Source organism: Dermochelys coriacea, chromosome 6 (assembly GCF_009764565.3).
Source record: "Dermochelys coriacea isolate rDerCor1 chromosome 6, rDerCor1.pri.v4, whole genome shotgun sequence".
NCBI classification, from domain to species: Eukaryota; Metazoa; Chordata; order Testudines; family Dermochelyidae; genus Dermochelys; species Dermochelys coriacea.
The window spans coordinates 124126219-124147821 of NC_050073.1; the positions used below are offsets into that span (position 1 = coordinate 124126219).

Below are 21603 nucleotides of genomic sequence, written 5' to 3' on the forward strand. Positions count from 1 at the left end.
ATACAGAATTAAAAAACAATACTTTCTGTAAATGAGATGCAGATACAACGGTCAAAGGTGCGGGGAGGGAACTGGAAGGGAAAAGAATGAAAGAGTTAACAAAAGGGGTGTGTTGACATTCTTTTACTCAAAACGAGGTTTCTGTGGAGCACTGAAGTTAGCTGTTTCCTTGAAATTGTTCTTTTCTCAAATAAAGGTTTAAATCTATTGTGGTTTCAGAGAACACCTTTTCAATATTATCGGGGCCTTTGATGTTCCACGTTATGTTTATAATTCAGAAAGGAAGAAGTTTCTACCGTAAGTCTTTCCATTTCTTAAGTCTCAGCTGCTATTTTTATGACATTACTAATTGTCCATGTATCAAAACCTTTATTATTGTATGGTTAAAATTGCCATCTACGAACTTTCATCCTTGGATTGTGTGCTGGTCTAAGATGGGTGATATGTGATTCAAGAGTGAGTATGTTGTGGGCACACTGCCTTTAGGAAACTGATTATAACAAACTCTTTTTGAGAGAGAGAGAGGGGTTGTTTTTTTTTTTTTTTTTTTTTTTTGTTAAATAGGGTTTACAACTTCTATACAAAATTAGTTGAACTCATTAGGTTACTCTGTTTTAAGGGTCATGGTAAATAATGGCAGGTAAATATATTTACAACTGGGCCATGGGTCAAGACTTTCTCTTTCAGTAGCATGGAGTGAGAATAGGTAATCTTTGTCCTGTGGTGATTGGTACAATATATGCAGTACTACTGGTGATGATATTTGCCCTAAGTTGTATGTATTTGTCTATCAGTTTTTTTGGTTTGAACGTTTTGTTATATGGTATTTGATGAGGGACAGAAAAAGTCCGTATAGCACTTAATCCATCCCCTTCGATGAGATGGCATTCATGCCTCACAAAGTGTGTGTGTTTTTTTCCTATTTGTCTGATTTTGTAGTAAACGCTATAGACAAGTTGCTTATGTTGCAGCACACAGTAATCTATTCATAGATAACTGATATGTGTGAAGGAATTTACACCTATTTTCCTTTAGAGTAGAATCCTTTCTTAACTTTTGTTCATGATTCTGCTGGCCTATCTAAAGCATGGTTGCTGTAGATTTTTCATTCTGAATCCCACTCTATAGCTTCCAAGGTTGGCAGGAGCTGGGAGTTCTGTGAAGAAGTGCTGCTAAGCCAGAACAAGGATAATATCTTTATTCATTTAAGAAACAGAGTTGTGTCCAGTGCTGCTCAGCTGGAAAGATGTGACAAAGTTGCGACAAACTCCTCTGGTGTTAAAGGGGACAAAATGCATGTAATCTTCAGTATACATAAATACATGGGATTCCTAGCAGAAAACTCCTTCACTGACCAAATAAAATACACAATAATGTTGAAGACTTTGTAGCTTCCTACTTATATAGCGATTTAGATTAAAATATCATTGGGTCTTTGTTTTCTAAAAATAAACAAATAAATAAATCATGACTAACTTTCTTCCAGTCTATCAATGACCAACCATCCTGCACCAAATTTATTTGGAACTGCCAGGGATAAAGCAGAGTTGTTTCGTGAACGCTACACCATCTTGCAGCAGGTAAGCGAAAGAAAGATTTTGGTTTGTTTAATGCTATCATCTCATGTTCTGAGAGAGACATATATGTATAGTAAGGCATTTATAGTTGAGCAGCTAATGTGAGCCACAGTTGTAAACTTATAAAATCAGGATATGTTACAGATTGAATTGACTATCCTTTGAAATTATATGGCATTATGGATTCTGATGTGTTTTGGTATCTGTTATCATGTTTGAAAGGTGATCTGTGAATAACATTAAGAATCACACACCAACTTTTGAACTATATGCTGAATGCACCAAACAGATTCTATGTTAGCCTTAAATTTTAAGGTCCACTGAAACTGGACTACCAGCTACTGCTTCAAGTGATGCTGCAGGCTGTGCTGCACTGGCAACATCACATGCATAATGGAAACTGCTAGAGTTTGGAAATGGTGGGGGAGGAAGGGTTAGGGTGGGAGGTGGGGATGGAATTTATTTCTTAATTGATGTACATTGCACAGGTTTGGAAAGGCTTTTCTATTAATAGTCTTACTATGTACCTTATGGGTACAATAAAAACTTTGCAAACTAGTAGCATGCACCAAACTTTTCTGACTTTTTTTTTAATAGAAACCATTAAAAATTGAAAAGAACTAAATGTTCATTTTTTTAAAAAAATGTATGTTTTTGAGGGAGGAATGTGTGTAACTCTTTAATTCTAACGTAGGCTGGCTCCGTGCTTCACTTCAATGTAGTGTCATTAGTATAGTGTGGGTTGGGACTCTGGCAAGTTGAAAGACCAAAAAACCCATACTTTCTTTAATATTTGAGGCATTCTTGTTTGCTAAGATATTTTATTTAGTCATCTTTTCATTTACAAAATGTACTATTCCAGGCTCCAGCTTTCTTCCTTTGGATGGAGAATCTCCTCACAGCCATCCATACTTTTGTCATTGCCTGGTTAGATTTGTGCTATGTGCTCTATTGGGAGCTACCCTAGAAGACCACTTGGAAGCTTTAGTTGGTGCAGATGCAGCCGTCTGTCTGATGAGTAGAAATTGTTGGTGTGAGCACATGATTCCTGGGTTCCATGAAGTGTACGAGGTGCAATTCAAGGTGTTGGTTCTGATCTGTGAAGTTCCAGGTCATGTGGAATCTGATTACCGTAGATGCTTCCTCTTTTCCTATGCAATATCATGGTATCTGTGATAAACTGAGGCACTTCTTCTGAGAGTATTAGATGTGCATTCCTGATTGCTGGAAGCAGGGCATTTTCAATATGGGGGCTCTGGCTATGAAACTCACTCTTTTTGGTTCTTCAGAAGGCTGTTTTATTTTAATCTTAAAATAGAGGTGCCAGTCACATTTTGTTTTGGTCAGGGATTTATTAGCCTGTGGATCTTGTTGGGTTATTGCTATTGCTATGCTGAGATGGTTTGGGGTTGGAGCAGTTTGAGTTGCCGATTGGGGTTCAGTTTTATTTGTTGCATTTATTTTTGGGTCAGGTGTTCAAGTGCCATGTTAGTGGGTGCATAAAAGTCATTAAAAGAAACAAAACCATTGCAAAGCTGAAAACTTTTCTTCGTTCTCTTTGCCATTCACTTTTAAAACATTGCCTGGTAAACGTAGGTCCTGTCGTTCAAAAATTAATGCAGGAGCTTAACTTTTTAGATTGTAAAATCTTTAGGGCAGGGACTGCCTCTTCGCTACATGTTGGTATACAGCACTTCATACAATGGGTCCCGCACTGGGACCTCTTCCCTGCCAAGACACCAATGTTGTTATAGATAATATATAACAAGACATTTTGCATGGCTTTAAAAAGTTACCTCTCAAACTTCTGTTTTATTGCCAGGTATTATTTATGGTTTATTATTTGGAAGTAAATTCTTGTTAAAAAATATTGTGGTTTCCAAATCAAAAGATGTTGGCTGAAACTGAATAAGAGAATTTTAAAATAGCATTTCATATAGTGTGTATGTAGTGAGTCGTCTTTTCTTTTTTTTGGTGGTGGTGGTGATCATTATTAACCAAATCACATTAATCTCGATTTTTCTAGAGGACTCATAGGCATGAGTTGTTTACACCTTCAGCGATTGGTGCTCATCCTGATGACAGCAGGAGTAAATTCCAGGTAAAAATATTGGTATTTTCTTGGGGTGGGGGAGAAGTGTATGCTCAGTGTGGTTTAGTTAATTAATATTTCCCTACTTGATACCCAAGTGTTAATCCTGACTTCCGTAACCAGTGAACATGAGATATTTGCTATTGTCTTAGTCTCTTTCTACATCACAAAATCCTTGTATCTGGCACAATTCAGCATAATTAGCAGGCTGCTCAAAAACAACTTTTAACTGGAAGAGAAGAGGTCTGGCTGAGGTGCATTGGCGGAGAACCTTCCCACACTGCCTCCATTAAGCTTGAGATATTTTCCCCATCCCTCACTTTCATAAGCACTAAATTCACAAATTTAGAGCTAATAAAGTCATCAGCCTACTGCTAATAAGCTCTCTCTTTTTCTGTATCCTTATTTGTGCTGTGAGTTGGGAACTTCAGGTATCAAATGGGGTAGCCTTTCAGTTATCCACTGTCCTGACCCTTCCTTTATCTCCATATCCAAAGCACTGTAAGGGTTTTGTAAAAGCAAAATAAATAGATCTAAATTGAGTTGGAATAAATCCCTCTCAATTCTATACTAGCATATTACTTTCTTGACTGCTACGTCTCCCCCGTCACTAGGAGCATGCATAATGCGTATGCTGACACTAAGAAGGTTGCTTCTTCTGATTAGAGTATAATGCCAATCTGTGACCCAATAAAATATGGTTTCTCGGTAGTGATATAGACTGTACCTTCCTTGCATAGGACTTTTGGTATCAGCTGCATCACATTTCCAGAGCTCTGGAGACCCAGGTGTTGTCTTGAGTCCTTCTAACCATTACTCTTAACTTAAAAGCAACTGATGTTACCAAATGACTTGTGGGCTAGCTCTGTGGTTCAAATTCTGTTCTTCTGATAAATGTATGTTACTACCATTGACAAAATGTATTCCAGGGCCAAAATTTGACCCGTATGTTTAATTTTAAACCATTTGTAAATAAAACTTCTCATATTTTTGCCATTTTTGTTTCCTGCACTGAGCAATTTTAAGCTAGTAGCCATTATTAACAACTTTTTCCTCCTCTACACAGGTGCATATGACATATAAATGTATCCTAAAGTTTCCAGTAAAACTGATTCATATTGTAACTAATTTATGTATATAAACTATAGCATGTACTGTGCAGTACGTAATTTGCTTACTTAAGAACAGATTTATAGAAGGTGTAATTTAAATCTCACCTAGTTCACTCTTTGATTCCAGCTTAAAACAATAGAAACTCTGTTGGGAAATACGGCTAAAGTTGGGGAAGTGATTGTTCTTGGGATGATAACACAGCTAAAAGAGGTAGGATACATTTTATTGTGGGGTCTTTTAGTTATCATGCTTTCAGCAATACAATATTTTAAAACATGATATGGCTTAAATATCTCAATTATGGTCTGATCCTGCATCTATTTAAGTTAGTGGCAAAACCCCCATTGACTTAAATGATGCAGGAACAGTCTTTTATATGGAACACTTTCTTAGGAACAGTCAATAACTTATACATAAGGGTATCTGCATTTTTCTCTTCAAAGGACAGAATTTTGTAGCACTTCAACTTCTTGTAAATCTGGACTGTTAGTCAGACAGTTTCTAGAGAGTTCCAACTTCAACCACTGAAATCCTGAAATGTTATGTCTGAACTTGCCAGTGCATTTTTATATACCTCTTGCGATAAAGAAGGATATAAAAATCAAAACAACTTCTGCAGTTAAAGGATGAAATTGTAAAATTTAAACATCTGACATGATTTTTCCTTAATAAGCGTATCAAATGCTTTCTCTTTGTATGTCCTGAAACTTGTTAAAAATTAAGATTGAAGCCAAAAATATGCAGTGTGCCTAATGATAATCTGGTTCTATCACTGATGTAAGTTGTTAGCTAAAATCAGAGGTGGTTAGGTTGAGGGTTGGTTTTGGAAATTGATTTGTTTGGCATGGACCAACACAATGAAAATCTTTGTTTTTGTTATGAAGAAGCCAGCAATAGGTCCTTTTGTGCCTGAGTAGTCCGTTCTGTGAGAATGGTTTGGGAGTTTGTGTGAGATCTCCGTTGTCCAAAAATCCAGCAAAGGGTAATCGCCATTGGAGTCATGAACCAGTGTCTAAAGGATAAGTAGGTACCTAACAATATAGGGAAAAGGGTTAACCCATTTTCCCATAATGTCTTCCCCAGTATCTAGCCACATGCAGTGCTTGCTGGAGATGGGGAAATGAGATGCTTTTACCCTGTTATCAGCTCTGATTTGGGGGTCAAAAGGGTCCCTGACAATAGTGTGGGCTCTATATTGCTTCTCTCTGGAGTGTGATAGCACAATCTCCGTTGATCTAGAGGTATACATTGTTTTGATATGCTTTTGATTTTTTACTTTTTAGGGGAAATTTTTCTTGGAAGATCCTACAGGAGTTGTTCAGCTAGACCTTAGTAAAGCAATATCCTTTCTATGAATCTTAGGGATTTAAGAGGTTTTCAGAAAAATTACTGTAGAACTGCATCATTTCACACTTTAAAAAGGCGAACGATTACATTTTAAAAGTACACATACACAACTGCAGTCCTCCACTTTTTTCCACGCTAATAACTGAGTTTGCCTCAGCTCAAAGACACAAAAAGGGCTTGTTGTAATGGGGTTAGGCTTGTTGCAGTGGGGTTTGTATTCTGATTCTTGGAAACCTCTCTGGAGTTGGGGGATGTTCCTGTTCACATGCTATCCATCCAGCCAACTACCAGGTTGATCACCTTACTGTCACTCGGCGTGTAATGCATTTACACTGCCACCAAACAGCCTTACTATACCACCTGTAAAATAGATTTTAAAGGAATTTCTTTCAGTATCCCCATCTAACAAGAACATTGGCCTTAACAGCTTTGCACCAGTTCCACAGTGGCTTATATACTGAATCATGCTTTGTTTTGGCAGAAGGTAAAACAAAATTTTTTGTTAACTTTTCAAATGTTATCCTTTCTCTTCGGACCATTATTGTAACAATATACCCTCTTGGGGTGGATAAAGAAGCAAATTATTTAAGTCAGTATTTATGCTACTGAGGTTTGTCTGTGAACTGAGTGTGTGATTGAAACTCTTGCCCCGAGCTTGGATCTTTCACAGCCAATCGCTGTCTTATGGGGTTCACCCCGAGAGGTTCTGAGTACTCTTTTTTCCAGTGAAATCAGTGGGACCCAACAGTGCTTAGTACCTCTCAAGATTGGGTGTTCAGTTTGTGTGGACAGAATGTGCATGAAGAAAAAATTAATTAAACTAGGGAAAGGAAATAGTGGCAACATCGGTGTGGGATTAGAAAATAATTTAAGGAGGCAAATATAATATTTTCAGATTGCAAAATGTTTTATCTTGTTAGTGAGGCCCTAACCCTGCAAACACTGTGATGGGACTACACACAGTAGTAAATTTGAGCACATGTGTCTAAGTGCAGAATTGGGGCTTTTAGGGTCTATGTTAGCATAAGTTCAGGTGGACAATTTTTCTTATTGGTAGCATTTTATTTTATAATATATACATAATTCCAACATGCATAATATCATCTACATAATATGAACAATTTCTTATTTTATGGTAATACATAATGTTTTAAAGATTTCATAATTAACTAAATGAAAAATAAATAAGAAAGGTTGGAAGTAGTGTCATTTTCATATTTTTCAGCTTTTGCTTTTTATAAAATTGGAACAATGTTAATATAAAATACAGTGTTAAAGATATGTTCAGTTTACTAAAATGCATTTCTGTGGGGTGGGGATTAAACTTCCTAGGCTGGTATGAGGATCAAGTATTTCACGTGAATGCTTTTGGATTTCCACCCACTGAGCCTTCTGCTACCACTAGGTATAAAAATGACTTCATTCTGTCTTCTTATATTTTGTTACACCATTCAAAGTACTACTATCGTTTGTTATTTGTCGAACATCAACGGTGTGCTTTCTTTTCTTTTCTTAAAAATGTTGCATTGACTTTTATATCTTGCTGATCCACTTGAGCCTGATGCAAACCCCATTGTGTCAGTGGATAGTGTCCCAGTGGTTAACGGGCTTTGGATCGGGCCGTTTGTGCATTAATATTGATGATAATATAAGCCGTTGTTAGATAGAGATGGGGAAACTACTGCATGGGAATGAGAAAAAGGGATGCAAGGATTGCTCTGAGGATGAATGTGAAAGATAACCCAGGACCAAGACACCAATGAGAACGTGTTAAAGTTTAGCAAGTCAAAGCCCATGCTTGATGATTGCTTTTTCTGTCTTCACCCCTCTTCGACACCCCTCCCCCATATAGATACTGAATGTCATTTTGTCTAATTTTCAATTAGCAAAAATTTTTCATAATAGAAGTTCATGTTAATCGGGAAAATGGGTCATAGCCAGAAGCCAGAAATGATTTGGGAAGAAAAAGGAGTTAACCAGAGTCTCCAGGCAGAAACTCCAACAGAGGCAGCCAAACTAGGGACTGCTGCACAGTAGGAGGGAGTGGAGGGGGAAGTAAGGGGTAAAACGGCAAACAGCTGCAGCCACCCTTTCCCCCAGCAGCCTTCTGAATCCAGAACTGTGCAGGGCATTAGGCCCCAGGTGGTGTCCCCAGTGTGGACTGCAGAGAGGAGCCAGCTAGAGATTCGAGCTGGAAGGGGTGGAAGAAGCCAAAGCAGGGACCTTTTAGGTCTCTGGACATTCAAAGCACTTTCTACAGTTTGACTGCACTTTCTCTGCCCTGTGATGATTAGCTCTTTGCTCCGACCCTTCCATTCCCCTGACTCCTCCTTCACTGTCTCTTCACCTCATCTTCACTCCACATTTACCCGTTCTCCTCTTCTCCCCTGTCCTTTTCTTTCCATTTAGCTGATCCTCTCCTATGGTAAACTCACCCTAAATAAATAAATTAATTTAATTAAATTGTGGAACTAAGATGCTGTTTGCTGCTACCACATTGTTCACTCTGCTTGTGTGTTCTACCCCTTTCCTATCCTGTGTCTGCCTGGTATATTTAAATTGTAAGCTCTTAAAGGCAGGGACCATCTACTACTCAGTACAATGCCTAGCACAGTGGGGTCCCACTCTTGAGTGGCCCTTAAGTACTACAGCAGTAAATATGTTAAAAGAAATAAAAACCTGAAGAATGACAAAATATTGTTTTTAATTATGTAGGGCATATTATGGGAACATAAACTTTTTTGGAGGGCCTTCTTCAACTTCAGTAAAAGCTTCTGCAAAACTGAAACAACTGGAGGATGAAAATGAAGATGCCATGTTTGTTTTTGTTTCTGATGTTTGGCTGGACCAAGTGGAAGTGTTAGAAAAGCTTCACACTATGTTTTCAGGTAGGAGCAGTGTTATTTGCCTTTTTAGCTGATCCTTATGTTGAAGAATGTTTAAGCAGGTTGGTTGGGTTTAAATAGGTTCTTTTGCCAAAAAAGGAGTTTTCCTCAAGTTGTCATATGACAACTAATCTGTCACTGTTAAGCAGATGCTGAGAAAAGCTGGGGCAGCAGCATAATAGTCACTAGCCACATGCCAGTGTCGGCATGAACACATGACTGGATAACCTTGCATTTAGAGAAGGAGTTGGGGCAGCGTGGGGCACATCTTATTGTGTTTAGAACCCTGCCAGACCTATGCCCAGTTCTGATGAAAAATCAATCTTTCTTTAAGTGGTTGCAGTGCTGATTCATGGCTTGTATTATTTTTCTTATTTGGACCCCTCTTTAACAGTTTTTAAAATTGATTTGCGTTGTGTTTTTGCAAAAAGTTGTAAGCTCAGAGACCTCTCTATATTTCATTTAGTAACAATATTGTTTTGAATTGTAGCCGTGTTATGTGATGTGACATGACAAGAATGTTTGCCTTGTTTCTTCTTCTGCTTTTTTTTTTTTAAAGAAATCTTTTTACTTTATTGGAATCTAATACTCCCTCTTGTGCTCTTGCTGGTTTTAGCAGTAAGAACATGCTATGATTTATTTTTAAAATATGCACTGCTTTTTCCCCTCACATATTACATTAGTAATGTTGACAGCTCTTGTAAGCAAGTGTCTGAGTGATCCATGAGTTGCTTCTTGGTGTTCCAAAATACCTTTGGAACAAAATGTATTCTCTGCTTTGGATAGAATGAAAATGTTTGGAGGTGGAAAAAACAAAATCATAGGTGGGAAATTACTGTTAATTTGTCTCCCATTTCTCATAAATTATCAAACTCTATCCTAGTATTACATTATGGAAACCAATTAATTATTTTGACAAAGGTTGACAAGAAGTGACTTAAACTGATTGCATATGATAAAGTAATAAAGGGATTTTGATTAGTTAAGTATCCTACTCTCTAGGATGCATGTAATAGATTTACTATTCGAAATTAGGTCAAATAAGAGTTTTATTTATGGCACACTTTTTAAAAACATATTGTAATATTTGGGAGAAATATCAGAATAGAGACATTGGTTAGGAGTTTAATATTTTTTTTACATAAAACCTTTTGTTAGATGCTTCATTTATCAACTGAAATTTAAGCCAGTGGAACAAAACTTGAGCCTGGAATAGAATAATTTAAAAAATTGGGATGTAAATCAGAGATGTATATGAAAGCCTCAGTACTTGTTCTTGTTAATTTTTATTGGGAATTTGGTTTATTTTGGTTATTTAAATTTGTCTGATTACTACTAATATTTTGTGTTATCGGATTGCTGTTTCTTTTTGTGATTTGTTGTATTTAAAATATTTGTCAGAGACTCTTAGACTGCTTAGAGAGGTACCTCTAGTTAACAATCTAAAGAAATAATAAATAAGTACACTACAGTGTGTTGGAATTACTTTTTAGTGCAGAGAGAGGCATGTGTTTGCGCACACAAACTTTGGAACATGTATACACACATCTTATAGATACGGTAAGGGTATCTGTCCTTTTTACTAGTGTAAAGGGAAAGTAGGAATTTTTAAAATTACAGAGTATTTATTTTTAATTAATCTGGTGTGATTTGATCGCTTTTATGTGGAAATACTAACTATTGGCCTAATCTGCTCCTACTGAAGTCTGAAGCTGGAGCAGACCCTGTGTTGTTATTGCTGCAGATAACAGAGAATTCCCTGTAAATGAGATGGTGCATCTCAATCCTGTTCCCCTCTAATTAGTTATGAGTGAACTGTTCATCAGTGAAGAATTCTAAAGTACAAAGTAATACTGAGTGTAATGTTCATATATCTTTCCCAGGTTACTCCTCTGTGCCTCCAACTTGCTTTTTCTTTTGTGGAAATTTTTCATCTGCACCATATGGAAAAAATCAAATTCAATCCCTAAAAGGTATGAAAGTCTTTGTAGTCAGATATTTATTGTACATAAAATGGGCAACAAATGTTGATTCAAATATATACTTTTTCACTTCTATTACATTTTTAATGTTTTAGGAGAGGCAGTATTTTAGACATATTAAAATGTATGAATAGTTCATGAAATACATAATTTTAGTGTCCAGACAGAGTCATAAGAAATCTTTAAATGCATTTTTTCTGACTTCAGATTCCCTCAAGGCTCTTGCTGACATAATATGTGAATACCCCAGCATTCATAAAAGGTATGTATCAAAATGCTACATAATGGTAAAGTTATGTTTATTATGTGAAAAAGTTAACAGAATAGTTGTGCTAATGACTTTTAAATACTTCATTAATTATTATGGGTCAGCTATGATTGTGTAGCTGTTCACAGTACCATGCCACAGCGTTGAAACAAGGTCATGTTGTTGTTATTTTTGGAGTTGTGTAAGGTTTGGATCCAGCCTGTGATAGCTGTGTAATGTGAGCTACTGTTTGTTGAACAAAGGTTAGACCAATTCTCCAGCTCTGGAACTGTTTTCATGTATACTAGTTATAGACCCTGATCTTGCCAGAGTGCTATTCAGGTGAACTTCTGTGCCTCCCTGGTTCCCAGTGCAAGATCGGGGCCTAAGTTGGATTTTATAAATTCAAATGTAAGATTTTACACTGCTGGAAGCAACGGCAGGCCTTCAAGCTGTGCAAGCCTCAGAAAGCTTCATCTGAAATATTGGCTTGATACAGATGCACTTCCTTTCCACCTCTCCCCCAGGCAGCTTTCCACAGCCCTTATTTTAGGAGCAAACTAGTAGAAGGGGAGCTCCTGTAAATGATCTCTCTGCACTACGTTGTTCCGGTTTCTCTAGATCTTTCAAAGCCTCCTGCCATGGCGGTGGGGCTGACCCTCCCTACAAAACCCTGTTTAAAACTCTCCTTTGCTGTGATGACTACAAAAAACGTAACAGTGGTTAGGCCACTGCTTTGCTGATACCATTGCCAATCATGCTGACCCATATTCTCATTGTTTCCTTGTGCTCACTTGTCTGTTTGTTCATTTGTTGTCTCATCTTATACTTTGATATGTAAGCTATTTCACAGAGTATCAGGGTTGGAAGGGACCTCAGGAGGTCATCTAGTCCAACCCCCTGCTCAAAGCAGGACCAATCCCCAATTTTTGCCCCAGATCCCTAAATGGCCTCCTCAAGGATTGAACTCACAACCCTGGGTTTAGCAGGCCAATGCTCAAACCACTGTGCTATCCCCTCCCCCAAGCTCTTTGAGCACAGATTCGTTTTGTGTTTGTACAGCACCTACCACAATGGGGCCCTAGTCTGTGAAGGCTCCTATGGTCATACAAATAAATACTACTACTACTACTACATGGATTTGAGGGTATGGAGGGAAAGGCAGAGGTAGCCAGGCTCATCCTCTCCATCCTCTGATGCTCTGAATTTGTAATAACAGCTCTCAAATTACTGGAACTGGTCAGCAGAATGGGTACTCATACAGTAACATTACTTAAGCATCTTTGTAGTTTGATTCATAATATGTAACTTAAATTTAGATGATTGCAATTATGATTATATTAAACTTAAGTTATGCATTAAATTGTTTATAGCAGTCGATTTGTGTTTGTTCCGGGCCCTGAAGATCCTGGTCCTGGTTCAATTTTGCCAAGGCAAGTTTGCTACAGAGTTTTTCTAATTTTAAGAACTTTCTAGTACAATATTGCTAAAGAGCATACAAATCTTCTGCAATGTTACTCTTTGTTGTAGGCCACCACTAGCCGAAAACATCACTAGTGAATTCAGACAGCAGGTGCCATTTTCAGTTTTCACTACAAATCCTTGCAGGTAAATGTGTGACTTTTATAGTAACCAGAGAATGCAAAACACTTACTGCTATTTTTCATATTGTTTTAGTGAGTAACCAGTTTGTGTGTAGAAGTAACATTCTTAAAATGTATGGTAGCTACAATAAATATATTAGAGGGAAATTAGTTTTAAACATTAGCAGTAAAACGTACATTTTACCTTGTAACCTTTTCTACCTGTTATTTATTGAGGAATAAATAAGTCTATGTATCCTTTAAAATTAGTATCTGTACATAGTGTGCAATTATCTTATATTCGTCCCTCACCTAAAAGTTCAGTAGCAGAAATATAAACAAAGACAGCTCGGATCCAATATGTTTACTTTTCTATATTTGAGAGGAAGGGAGGCGTGTCACCAGGATTTGGAGATAGTGGTTTTAATTGCAATTTATCTTCAATTTTTGTAGGTATAAACAATAGGGAAGAGATTGACATTGAAATATTTTTCGAGGCTTTCATAACATTTATTACTTTATTCCAATGCCAGGAAAATTAAAATTTCATTCAGTATTTTCTATTCAGGGTTCAGTACTGCACACAAGAAATTATCATCTTTCGTGAAGATTTAGTAAATAAAATGTGCAGAAACTGCGTCCGCTTTCCTGGCACCAACTTGGATATTCCTAACCACGTAAGTTAAGAGTATGATGTAGCCTTTTATTCTATTTAATGTTAATCATACCTCAGTGGGTTTGGCTCTGTGGCTACAGTCTCCAGTTCAATAGAGTCACCTCTGTTAGCTCTAGATTTATAGAGTTCGTAGAAACACATGAAACCATGGGCAAATAACACATACAATTACAAGAGCATCTATCTTTTAGTAGTTTTATTAAAGTTACCAACAAAGCTGTAAATGTCACAACATATACAATTCCTATGGACACGTAAAATGAACCTAGTTATACCTACAGACATACTCACATCCTCCTAGATGGCGTTAGAATCTGATGGCTCTCTCATGGATTGACTATCTATATAAAAGTGATTCCTGCTGGAGTTTCCCGTAGGAAGCCGAATTTCCTTGCTCTGGATACCCCTTTTATACTGTGAGTCTATCTATACCTACATTCTGCGCATGGCCATAAATGTCAACCCTCTCTTTCTTATTGATTTGTGTCCCCTGGAAACACAAAGCACCCCAAATTTTATAGGCTGGGTAGGTTCTTGTCAATATTGACATACCACCTTCGTCTGTGGTTAGGGCACATGTTAAGAGACTATTTGTTGTTTCAGCATTTTATGATTTAATTTTAATCTTCCTAGCTGTACTTTTTGCAATGTTACCAATTAATGCCTCTTTTTCCCATCATCTCTTGGGTTATTTCTCAGTCATTGTCATGCACAATAATTTCTCGTTTCTAAGGCCTAAAATAGCTAAGCTAAAATCTTGTAGGCTTCGGCCTACAGGTCTTGCATTTCAGCTTGTCTTAATCATGTCTAATACTTGGTTCCACTAAATACTGATTAATCATCCTACAAATCAACTCTAATTAATGTACAATGAATATATAGTATAACATATTGATTATCATATCACATGATATTTGAATACTAAAAATAATCGTTGGCTACAATGCCCAAAATTTCTTGTTAAGATCTCCTTGATTTACAGTGTTTTATAGTTCTGTATCACTTATCTCACTACAACAAAATCTCATAATAGTCAGAATGTTTGATGACTGAGGACAATATTGTAAAAAGAGTTCAGTGCATATTTTACTACTTCAGAAGTAAGTTCTATAGTAAAATAACTGAAGATCTAACACAAAGTGGCAGCATTCAGAGTTCTTTGAGTCCTCGTCTCTCTGGATTCCATTGCTGGGGTTCATGCATCTATATCAGGGGTCGGCAACCTTTCAGAAGTGGTGTGCCGAGTCTTCATTTATTGACTGTAATTTAAAGTTTTGCGTGCCAATAATAAGAATCCATGTGACCAATGCTGAGCTGCGCCCCTTGACCCTGTCTGCACACCTCACTGCCCCAGGCTGGGGCCAGAGGGCCACAGCTGGAGGCGGCAGCAGAGCCCTGGGCCAGTGGCCAGGACTGCAGGCTAGCAGCAGAGACCCCCGGACCGGTGTCCGTGGCCGGCAGCAGGCTGAACAGGGCCGGTGAACGGAACCCTGGCTGGCAGGGGGCCGGTGGACGGTACCCCAGGCCAGCAGCAGAGCCCCCCAGACCGGTGGCTGCGACCTGGGGCTGGCAGTGGGCTGAGCGGGGCTGGCGGATGGAACCCCAGTTTGGCAGCGGAGCCCTTCAGACTGGTGGCTGGGACCTGGGCCCGGCAGTGGGCTGAGGGGGCCGGTAGACGGAACCCCGGCTGGCAGTGGGCCGGCAGCCAGTACCCCAGGTCAGCAGCGTGACCCCCCGGACCGGTGGCCAGGTGAACTGGGGCCTGCAGTGGGCTGAGTGGGGCCAGCGGACAGAACCCTGGCTGGCAGTGGAGCCCCCGGGACCAGTGGCCAGGACCCAGGCACTATGACTGCCATTGAAAATCAGCACATGTGCCATAGGTTGCCTATCCCTGATCTATATGTACAAGTTTGGAACTTTCTAGCAACCAGTGTTCTGGGTTTCAGAGTAGCAGCCGTGTTAGTCTGTATTTGCAAAAAGAAAAGGAGTACTTGTGGCACCTTAGAGACTAACAAATTTATTAGAGCATAAGCTTTCGTGAGCTACAGCTCACTTGTGTGTATATTGCCAGTAATAGCCATTGTGCCAAGTAATTCTGACTTAATGAAAGGTTTAGCACAATATATCCTGTTGTGCCTTGATATTCCAGGGGTCAGAATGGTGGCTGAGTTTATATTGCTCTTTTATTTGTTTGTGGTACCCAAGGCTTGCACAGCTTGGCACCTATTTGTCTCTGAGGTTTCCTTCCCTTACTGCGTCACACAACAGTGGAGCCTTTTAGTGTCAAGAGCAACCCAGTCAAGAACACAAATCTTCATTTTGTGTGTGCACGCATACCACAAATCTTTACTTTCTATATTAACGACAAAAACACCTTTCTCCCTCCTATTGTATGCGTCAGGAAGGATGCTTTCTGCATGACTCCACAGCATTTTCCCTTTGAGAGCTGTGTTGCATTGTACCCATAGTGCCCTCCTTTTCATTCTGCCTCATTAAAGCAATTTAATGGGACGGGAAAACCTTGCCCTCATATTGACTTTATGGCATATTCAGGTCTTCATTAATATCAGTGGAACCATAGAGTCACATGTATGTTATGCTTCCATTAACAGTGGTTAGTGGTCCTTCAAACACAGTATGATCCATGGAATAATTCTGATTTGACTATATATATGTGTTCATTAATCTTACTGTTCTTGAGATTGTAATTGAGACCTCACAATTAATTGTTGTGGTGCAGACAGGATTAGGACTTCTAGTGAGACATAAGCAGAAATATACTCTTTTCACAAACACGTGCTTTTCTGCAAGTGTCACTGATTAATAAACAAGAGAGGAGAAATACATGAAAACTATAAGCATCTCTGAGTTGCTTTTAAGATGGAGAATTGGTAAATAATTATGGCAAACATGAATTTGGGTTGATTTTAACATTTTATTATTTTCTTTTATTTTTGTCTTGCAGTTTGTAAAGACTATCTTATCACAAGGACATCTGACTCCCCTTCCACTTTATGTCAGCCCTGTATTTTGGGCATATGATTACACCTTGAGAGTGTACCCTGTGCCAGATCTGATCGTCACTGCAGATAAATATGATCCTTTCTCTGTTACTAATACTGACTGCCTTTGCATAAATCCTGTAAGATTTTCTTTATGCTTTACCAAAATAAGGACACTACATCACCAATAAGCAGAGAATTGTATAATATCTTTAAAATTGAATTTATTCAATGAAATTATTTTAAGTATTCATAGGAGGCCAAATATAGAAGGGAAACTATTGTATGGTTAACAGACAAAAAGAAAGCAGTTACACTTTGTTCTTTGCACAATAACACTACAAGCTGCTGACACAAGTTTGGTATATTTTTTCATTATAGGGTTCTTTTCCAAGAAGTGGATTTTCTTTCAAGGTGTTCTATCCCTCCAACAAAACAGTGGAAGACAGGTAAATAGCTTCAGGACCTGATGTTATTAACAAATGATTAACATAACCACTTTCTGCTGGCTTTCTTCTCAGAATGAACAGGAATATTTAATGATATAGACAAAAGAACATCATCTCTGGTTACCCCAAACATAGCATACTTGTACCCATACATAGTGTACTTAAGGACAGTGAAGCAAAGTTCAGATTTTGCCTTCAGAAACAAACATGCAGCTCCCATTGAAGCTAATGGGACTGAAGTACACAAACCTCAGGGCAGGAACTGGCCATTTTCCACTACCATGAATTTGTATTTGCTTATTTATTTATTAAATGCAACAATATCTTAACAGTATCTGAATGCAAATGTTCCAATAACGAACATGTAATTTTTGACTTATTACTTTATACATAAATTGTGTGGGTGTAGTCAGGGTCCTGAATTCCTACAATAAAAATCATAAATTTACAAATTATAGTAAAAATTTAGGTGATAAAATAAAAAATCGATGGGGGGGGGGAAAAAAAGAGTACCTTATGCTTTTCAGTACCTCAACCCCAACTGCAATGCTGAAAGAAAGTAATTAACTTATGGAGGTTAGGGTTGCCAACTTTCTAATTTCTGAAAACCGGACACTACAGCAGGAGGGCCGGAACCTCCCCCAGTCCTGCCTCTTCCCCCATGCCCTACCCCCCCCCCCCGCAGCTGGGCTCCCTCTGCTGCTGCACTGGCAGAGAACTGCAGCCCCTGACGGGGACGCTGCCTGCCCACGAGATGCAGGTAGGAGATGGCCCCAGTTGAGCAGGGCTGGCCCAGGTTGATGACCTGGTGCTCCTTCCCACCCACACCCCTCCCCAGTAATTGGACTTTTGGTGTCCAGTCAGTACATCTGACAAGACACTGTACACGTCCCCTTTCGACTGAACTTTCTGGTCAAAAATGGATATCTGGCACCCTCAGTAGAGGTGGTGCTGTATTGTGCCTAGATCTTGGAAAATGTTTGCATCTTCCTCCATGCAGTGTCCTGTTTTGCTGTAACAATGTGTTTCTAATATAGTTTTGTTGTTGTAACTGGAGCTAATTAAATCCCAGTGCAATTTGCTCTGACGTGCTTGGGATCATGATCTAGTCAACAAGTGATTGTGGGTTAGTTTTAGAATTTCAGTATTTTACACCTGTAAACTTCATCTGGTCCGGACACCGATTGGAAAAAAGGCCAGTCAAAATGTACTGGAAATAGAAAGTTTTGTATAGTAGGTTTACTGTTGTGATGAGATCTGCTTCAGTTTGAATCAATTACAATAGAAGCTTATGAGAAATGTGAAAAGTATTTCCTGTATTAAATAGAACTCTGTGATTCAGTTAAGTCTGTCTAGATTTTTTTTTTTAATGGCTGATATAAAATAAGGAAGTCTACAATAGATACACACACACACAACTTTGACCAGAAGATAGAAAATACCCCCCTAAAAGGCAGTAAATCTGTTCAAATATTTGAGACTTTATTAAACCTTTCAGGTATGAAAGAGCATAATGGTAAGTAAATTGGTTTCAAGAGACAATGATGCATGTTATACAAATAAAATACCATTTTTAATATTTTCAGCAAACTTCAAGATCTCTGAATTTCTGAAAGACTGCATGAAGAAGTCAAACATTCTGTTCCAACATATTGCAGAACTAATGTTAGATTGTTTCATATGGATTTATTTTATTGTGTGTTAGATTATTCATATTTAAATGTGAATGCAAAAGACTGGTAAATTTTGTAAATAAATTTTACAGGAAAAAATGTCTGTGTTAGTTTCTTAGAATAATGAAGGATTCATAAAATACTGTGTGTTTGAGTTAACCTGCAAGATCGAAAACTAGAAATGGAGATGCAATTAAAAGATATTCAAAGTGGATATATTTTATATTTAAACATTAAGTACATATTCAAAATTATGTGCTTCTGAGAATTTTGGTTTTTTACCTTGTGCTGGTCTATTTTTTTAAAAGTCAGGATCTACTTCTGACACACAGATATAGAAGACATCTTTCTTGGGCAGTTTTTTTTCCCCTTACGGTAAAATATGTACGTTTTAGTCTACACTTGCTTTGACAGTTTAAAAATAAGTATGTACCTTTAAATATTTGCCTAGTCTCCTTTGAAACCAGCATAGAGTAGCCTGCACCTTGTCTGAGTCTAGAACTTGGTTTTGCTCAGGCTATATTACAGTGTTTGATGAAATCAAGTGAAATACCAGTGAGGGAAAATCAAAGGCTTCATTTGACATACACAAAAAGTTTTGAGCTTCCTTGCTAAAGAGTGTGACATAAAACGAGTGTGACATACCACACTGAAGTATTTTATGCCATAGAGTCTGTACAGAATTAAAAATATTTTTGAAATGTAAGTGTTAGAGGCATTTGGAAAGACACTAAATCACATGATAGGCAGAATATTCTTTGAGGAGCAGCTGCAAAAATATTTTTAAAACTAATGATTTTGACAGTTCTGCTCTAACACCATTTTTGTACCTGATTCAGTAAAGACACCTCAAAAACAAGCAGGAATATTAAAGTATCTAAGGTTTCAGAGTAGCAGCTGTGTTTGTATTCGCAAAAAGAAAAGGAGTACTTGTGTCACCTTAGAGACTAACAAATTTATTTGAGCATAAGCTTTGAAGTGAGCTGTAGCTCACGAAAGCTTATGCTCAATAAATTTGTTAGTCTCTAAGGTGCCACAAGTACTCCTTTTTTTTTTTTTTTTTTTTTTAAGTATCTAACTGCTTGATCTTGTTTTGGTAGGTACCAAGGATATAGGGAAAGGTAGGAGACAGGTTCTGGAGGCCAAATTTAAGCTTATAGGTAAGAGATTGAAGTCTAGGACCTCCATAGTAGCATTCTCTGAAATGCTTCCAGTTCCACACATGCAGGGCCAGTTAAGACGGGCAGAAAGGCAGAGGTTCAATGCATGGATGAGATGATGGTGTTGGGAAGAGGGATTTTGGTTTATTAGAAACTGGGAAACCTTTTGGGAAAGGTGGAGCCTGTACAGGAAGGACCTAAACCAAAATGGAACCATATTGCTGGCATGCAGAATTTAGAAGGTCATAGAGGACTTTTAAACTAAGGACTAGGGGAAAGCTAACAATTATGGAGGAGCACACGGTTTGGACAGACACATCCTTTAGAGCAGTGGTTCTTAACCTTTCTAGACTACTGTACCCCTTTTAAGAGTATGATTTGTCCTGTGTACCCCAAGTTTCACCTCACTTTAAAACTGCTTACAAAATCAGACATAAAAATACAACTGTCACAGCATACTATTACTGAAAAATGGCTGACTTTCATTTTTACCATATAATTATAAAATAAATTGATAGGAATATAAATATTGCACTTACATTTCATAATGATACTTGAGCCTGTTTTTCACTTACGAGTCTTGTATGAAGCCAAAGCCCCGCTGCCTGCGGCTGAAGCATGTAACTTAGCTTTGTAGTGCCCTCTTGTCATTTCCTAATGCCAGCCTTGCAACTCCCCCAAACCCATCCTATGACCCCCTGGGGGCTGCAACCCCCATGTTGAGAAACACTTATCTAGATGAGTTGAGTACCCCCAGATATCCCTGGTTGAGAACGACTGCCTTAGAGCATCCCCTTTAATAAATCCTCCCTGTATCCTAGTAAAGAGGAGAGGCAGAAACAGTCAAACAGAAGAGTCCCATACAATTATATCACATGAATGCAGATAACTAAATATTGACATTTTATATGTGCTTGTATACAAATGCTAGAAGTCTAAACGCTGAGATGGGTGAACTTAAGTGGTATCAAAGGAGGATATTCATACAACAGGCATCATAGAAACTCAGTGGAACACACTTAGACAGGGTACAAAATACAAAGGAATGATAGGTTTCAGAGTAGCAGCCGTGCTAGTCTGTATTTGCAAAAAGAAAAGGAGAACTTGTGGCACCTTAGAGACTAACAAATTTATTTGAGCATAAGCTTTCGTGAGCTACAGCTCCGATGAAGTGAGCTGTAGCTCATGAAAGCTTATGCTCAAATAAATTTGTTAGTCTCTAAGGTGCCACAAGTTCTCCTTTTCTTTTTAAAGGAATGATAGAGTAGGTTGCGTTGGTGGGTAAGTGGCACTGTATATGAAAGAAGGCATAATCACATATAGTAAAAATCTTAAGTGAATCAAACAGTACCATAGAATCTCTATGGACAGAAGTTCCCTGCTTGAATAATAAGAGTATAGCAGTAGGAATACATTACCGACCACATGATCAGGATGGCGACAGTGATTGGGAAATGCTCAGGGAGCGTAGAGAGGCCACAAAAATGTACCTCAGAATGGAAGGCAGAGATAAAATGTCTGGACACCATTAATAAATGCTTCTTGGAGCAGCTAATCCTGGAACCCACAAGAGGAGAGGCAATTCTTGATTTAGTCCAAAGTGGAGCACAGGATCTGGCTCAAGAGGTGAATCTAGCTGAAGCATTCAGTAATAGCAACTATAATGTAATTAAATTTAACATCCTTGTAGGGGGCAAAATACCAAAGAAACCCACCACAGTAGCATTTAGCTTCAACAAGGAGAATTACACATAAATGAGAGCTAGTTAAATGGAAATTAAATAGTTTCCATGAAACTTGTAGACAACACCAAAACA

The 21603-nt window shown here is 38.2% G+C and overlaps 1 protein-coding gene across 4 annotated transcripts in view; it reads left to right on the plus strand.

The window, feature by feature from the left end:
- Window positions 1–21603, plus strand: part of POLE2 (DNA polymerase epsilon 2, accessory subunit) — a 31590-nt gene that overhangs the window by 7336 nt on the left and 2651 nt on the right. For 2 of the 4 annotated variants that reach the window (XM_038406867.2, XM_043515651.1), the window contains exons 4-19: window positions 220–297; window positions 1487–1580; window positions 3604–3678; window positions 4909–4992; window positions 6066–6122; window positions 6565–6613; window positions 7462–7534; window positions 8845–9017; window positions 10898–10987; window positions 11204–11258; window positions 12617–12676; window positions 12774–12851; window positions 13395–13503; window positions 16468–16644; window positions 16886–16953; window positions 18540–18764. In XM_038406867.2, coding sequence (XP_038262795.1) covers window positions 220–297; window positions 1487–1580; window positions 3604–3678; window positions 4909–4992; window positions 6066–6122; window positions 6565–6613; window positions 7462–7534; window positions 8845–9017; window positions 10898–10987; window positions 11204–11258; window positions 12617–12676; window positions 12774–12851; window positions 13395–13503; window positions 16468–16644; window positions 16886–16953; window positions 18540–18558 — 1339 coding nt within the window. In that variant the 3' untranslated portion in view covers window positions 18559–18764. Of the gene's footprint in view, window positions 1–219; window positions 298–1486; window positions 1581–3603; window positions 3679–4908; window positions 4993–6065; window positions 6123–6564; window positions 6614–7461; window positions 7535–8844; window positions 9018–10897; window positions 10988–11203; window positions 11259–12616; window positions 12677–12773; window positions 12852–13394; window positions 13504–16467; window positions 16645–16885; window positions 17047–18539; window positions 18765–21603 lie in introns of those variants that run through there. The other 2 variants (XR_006281820.1, XM_043515652.1) reach the window with 2 other exon arrangements.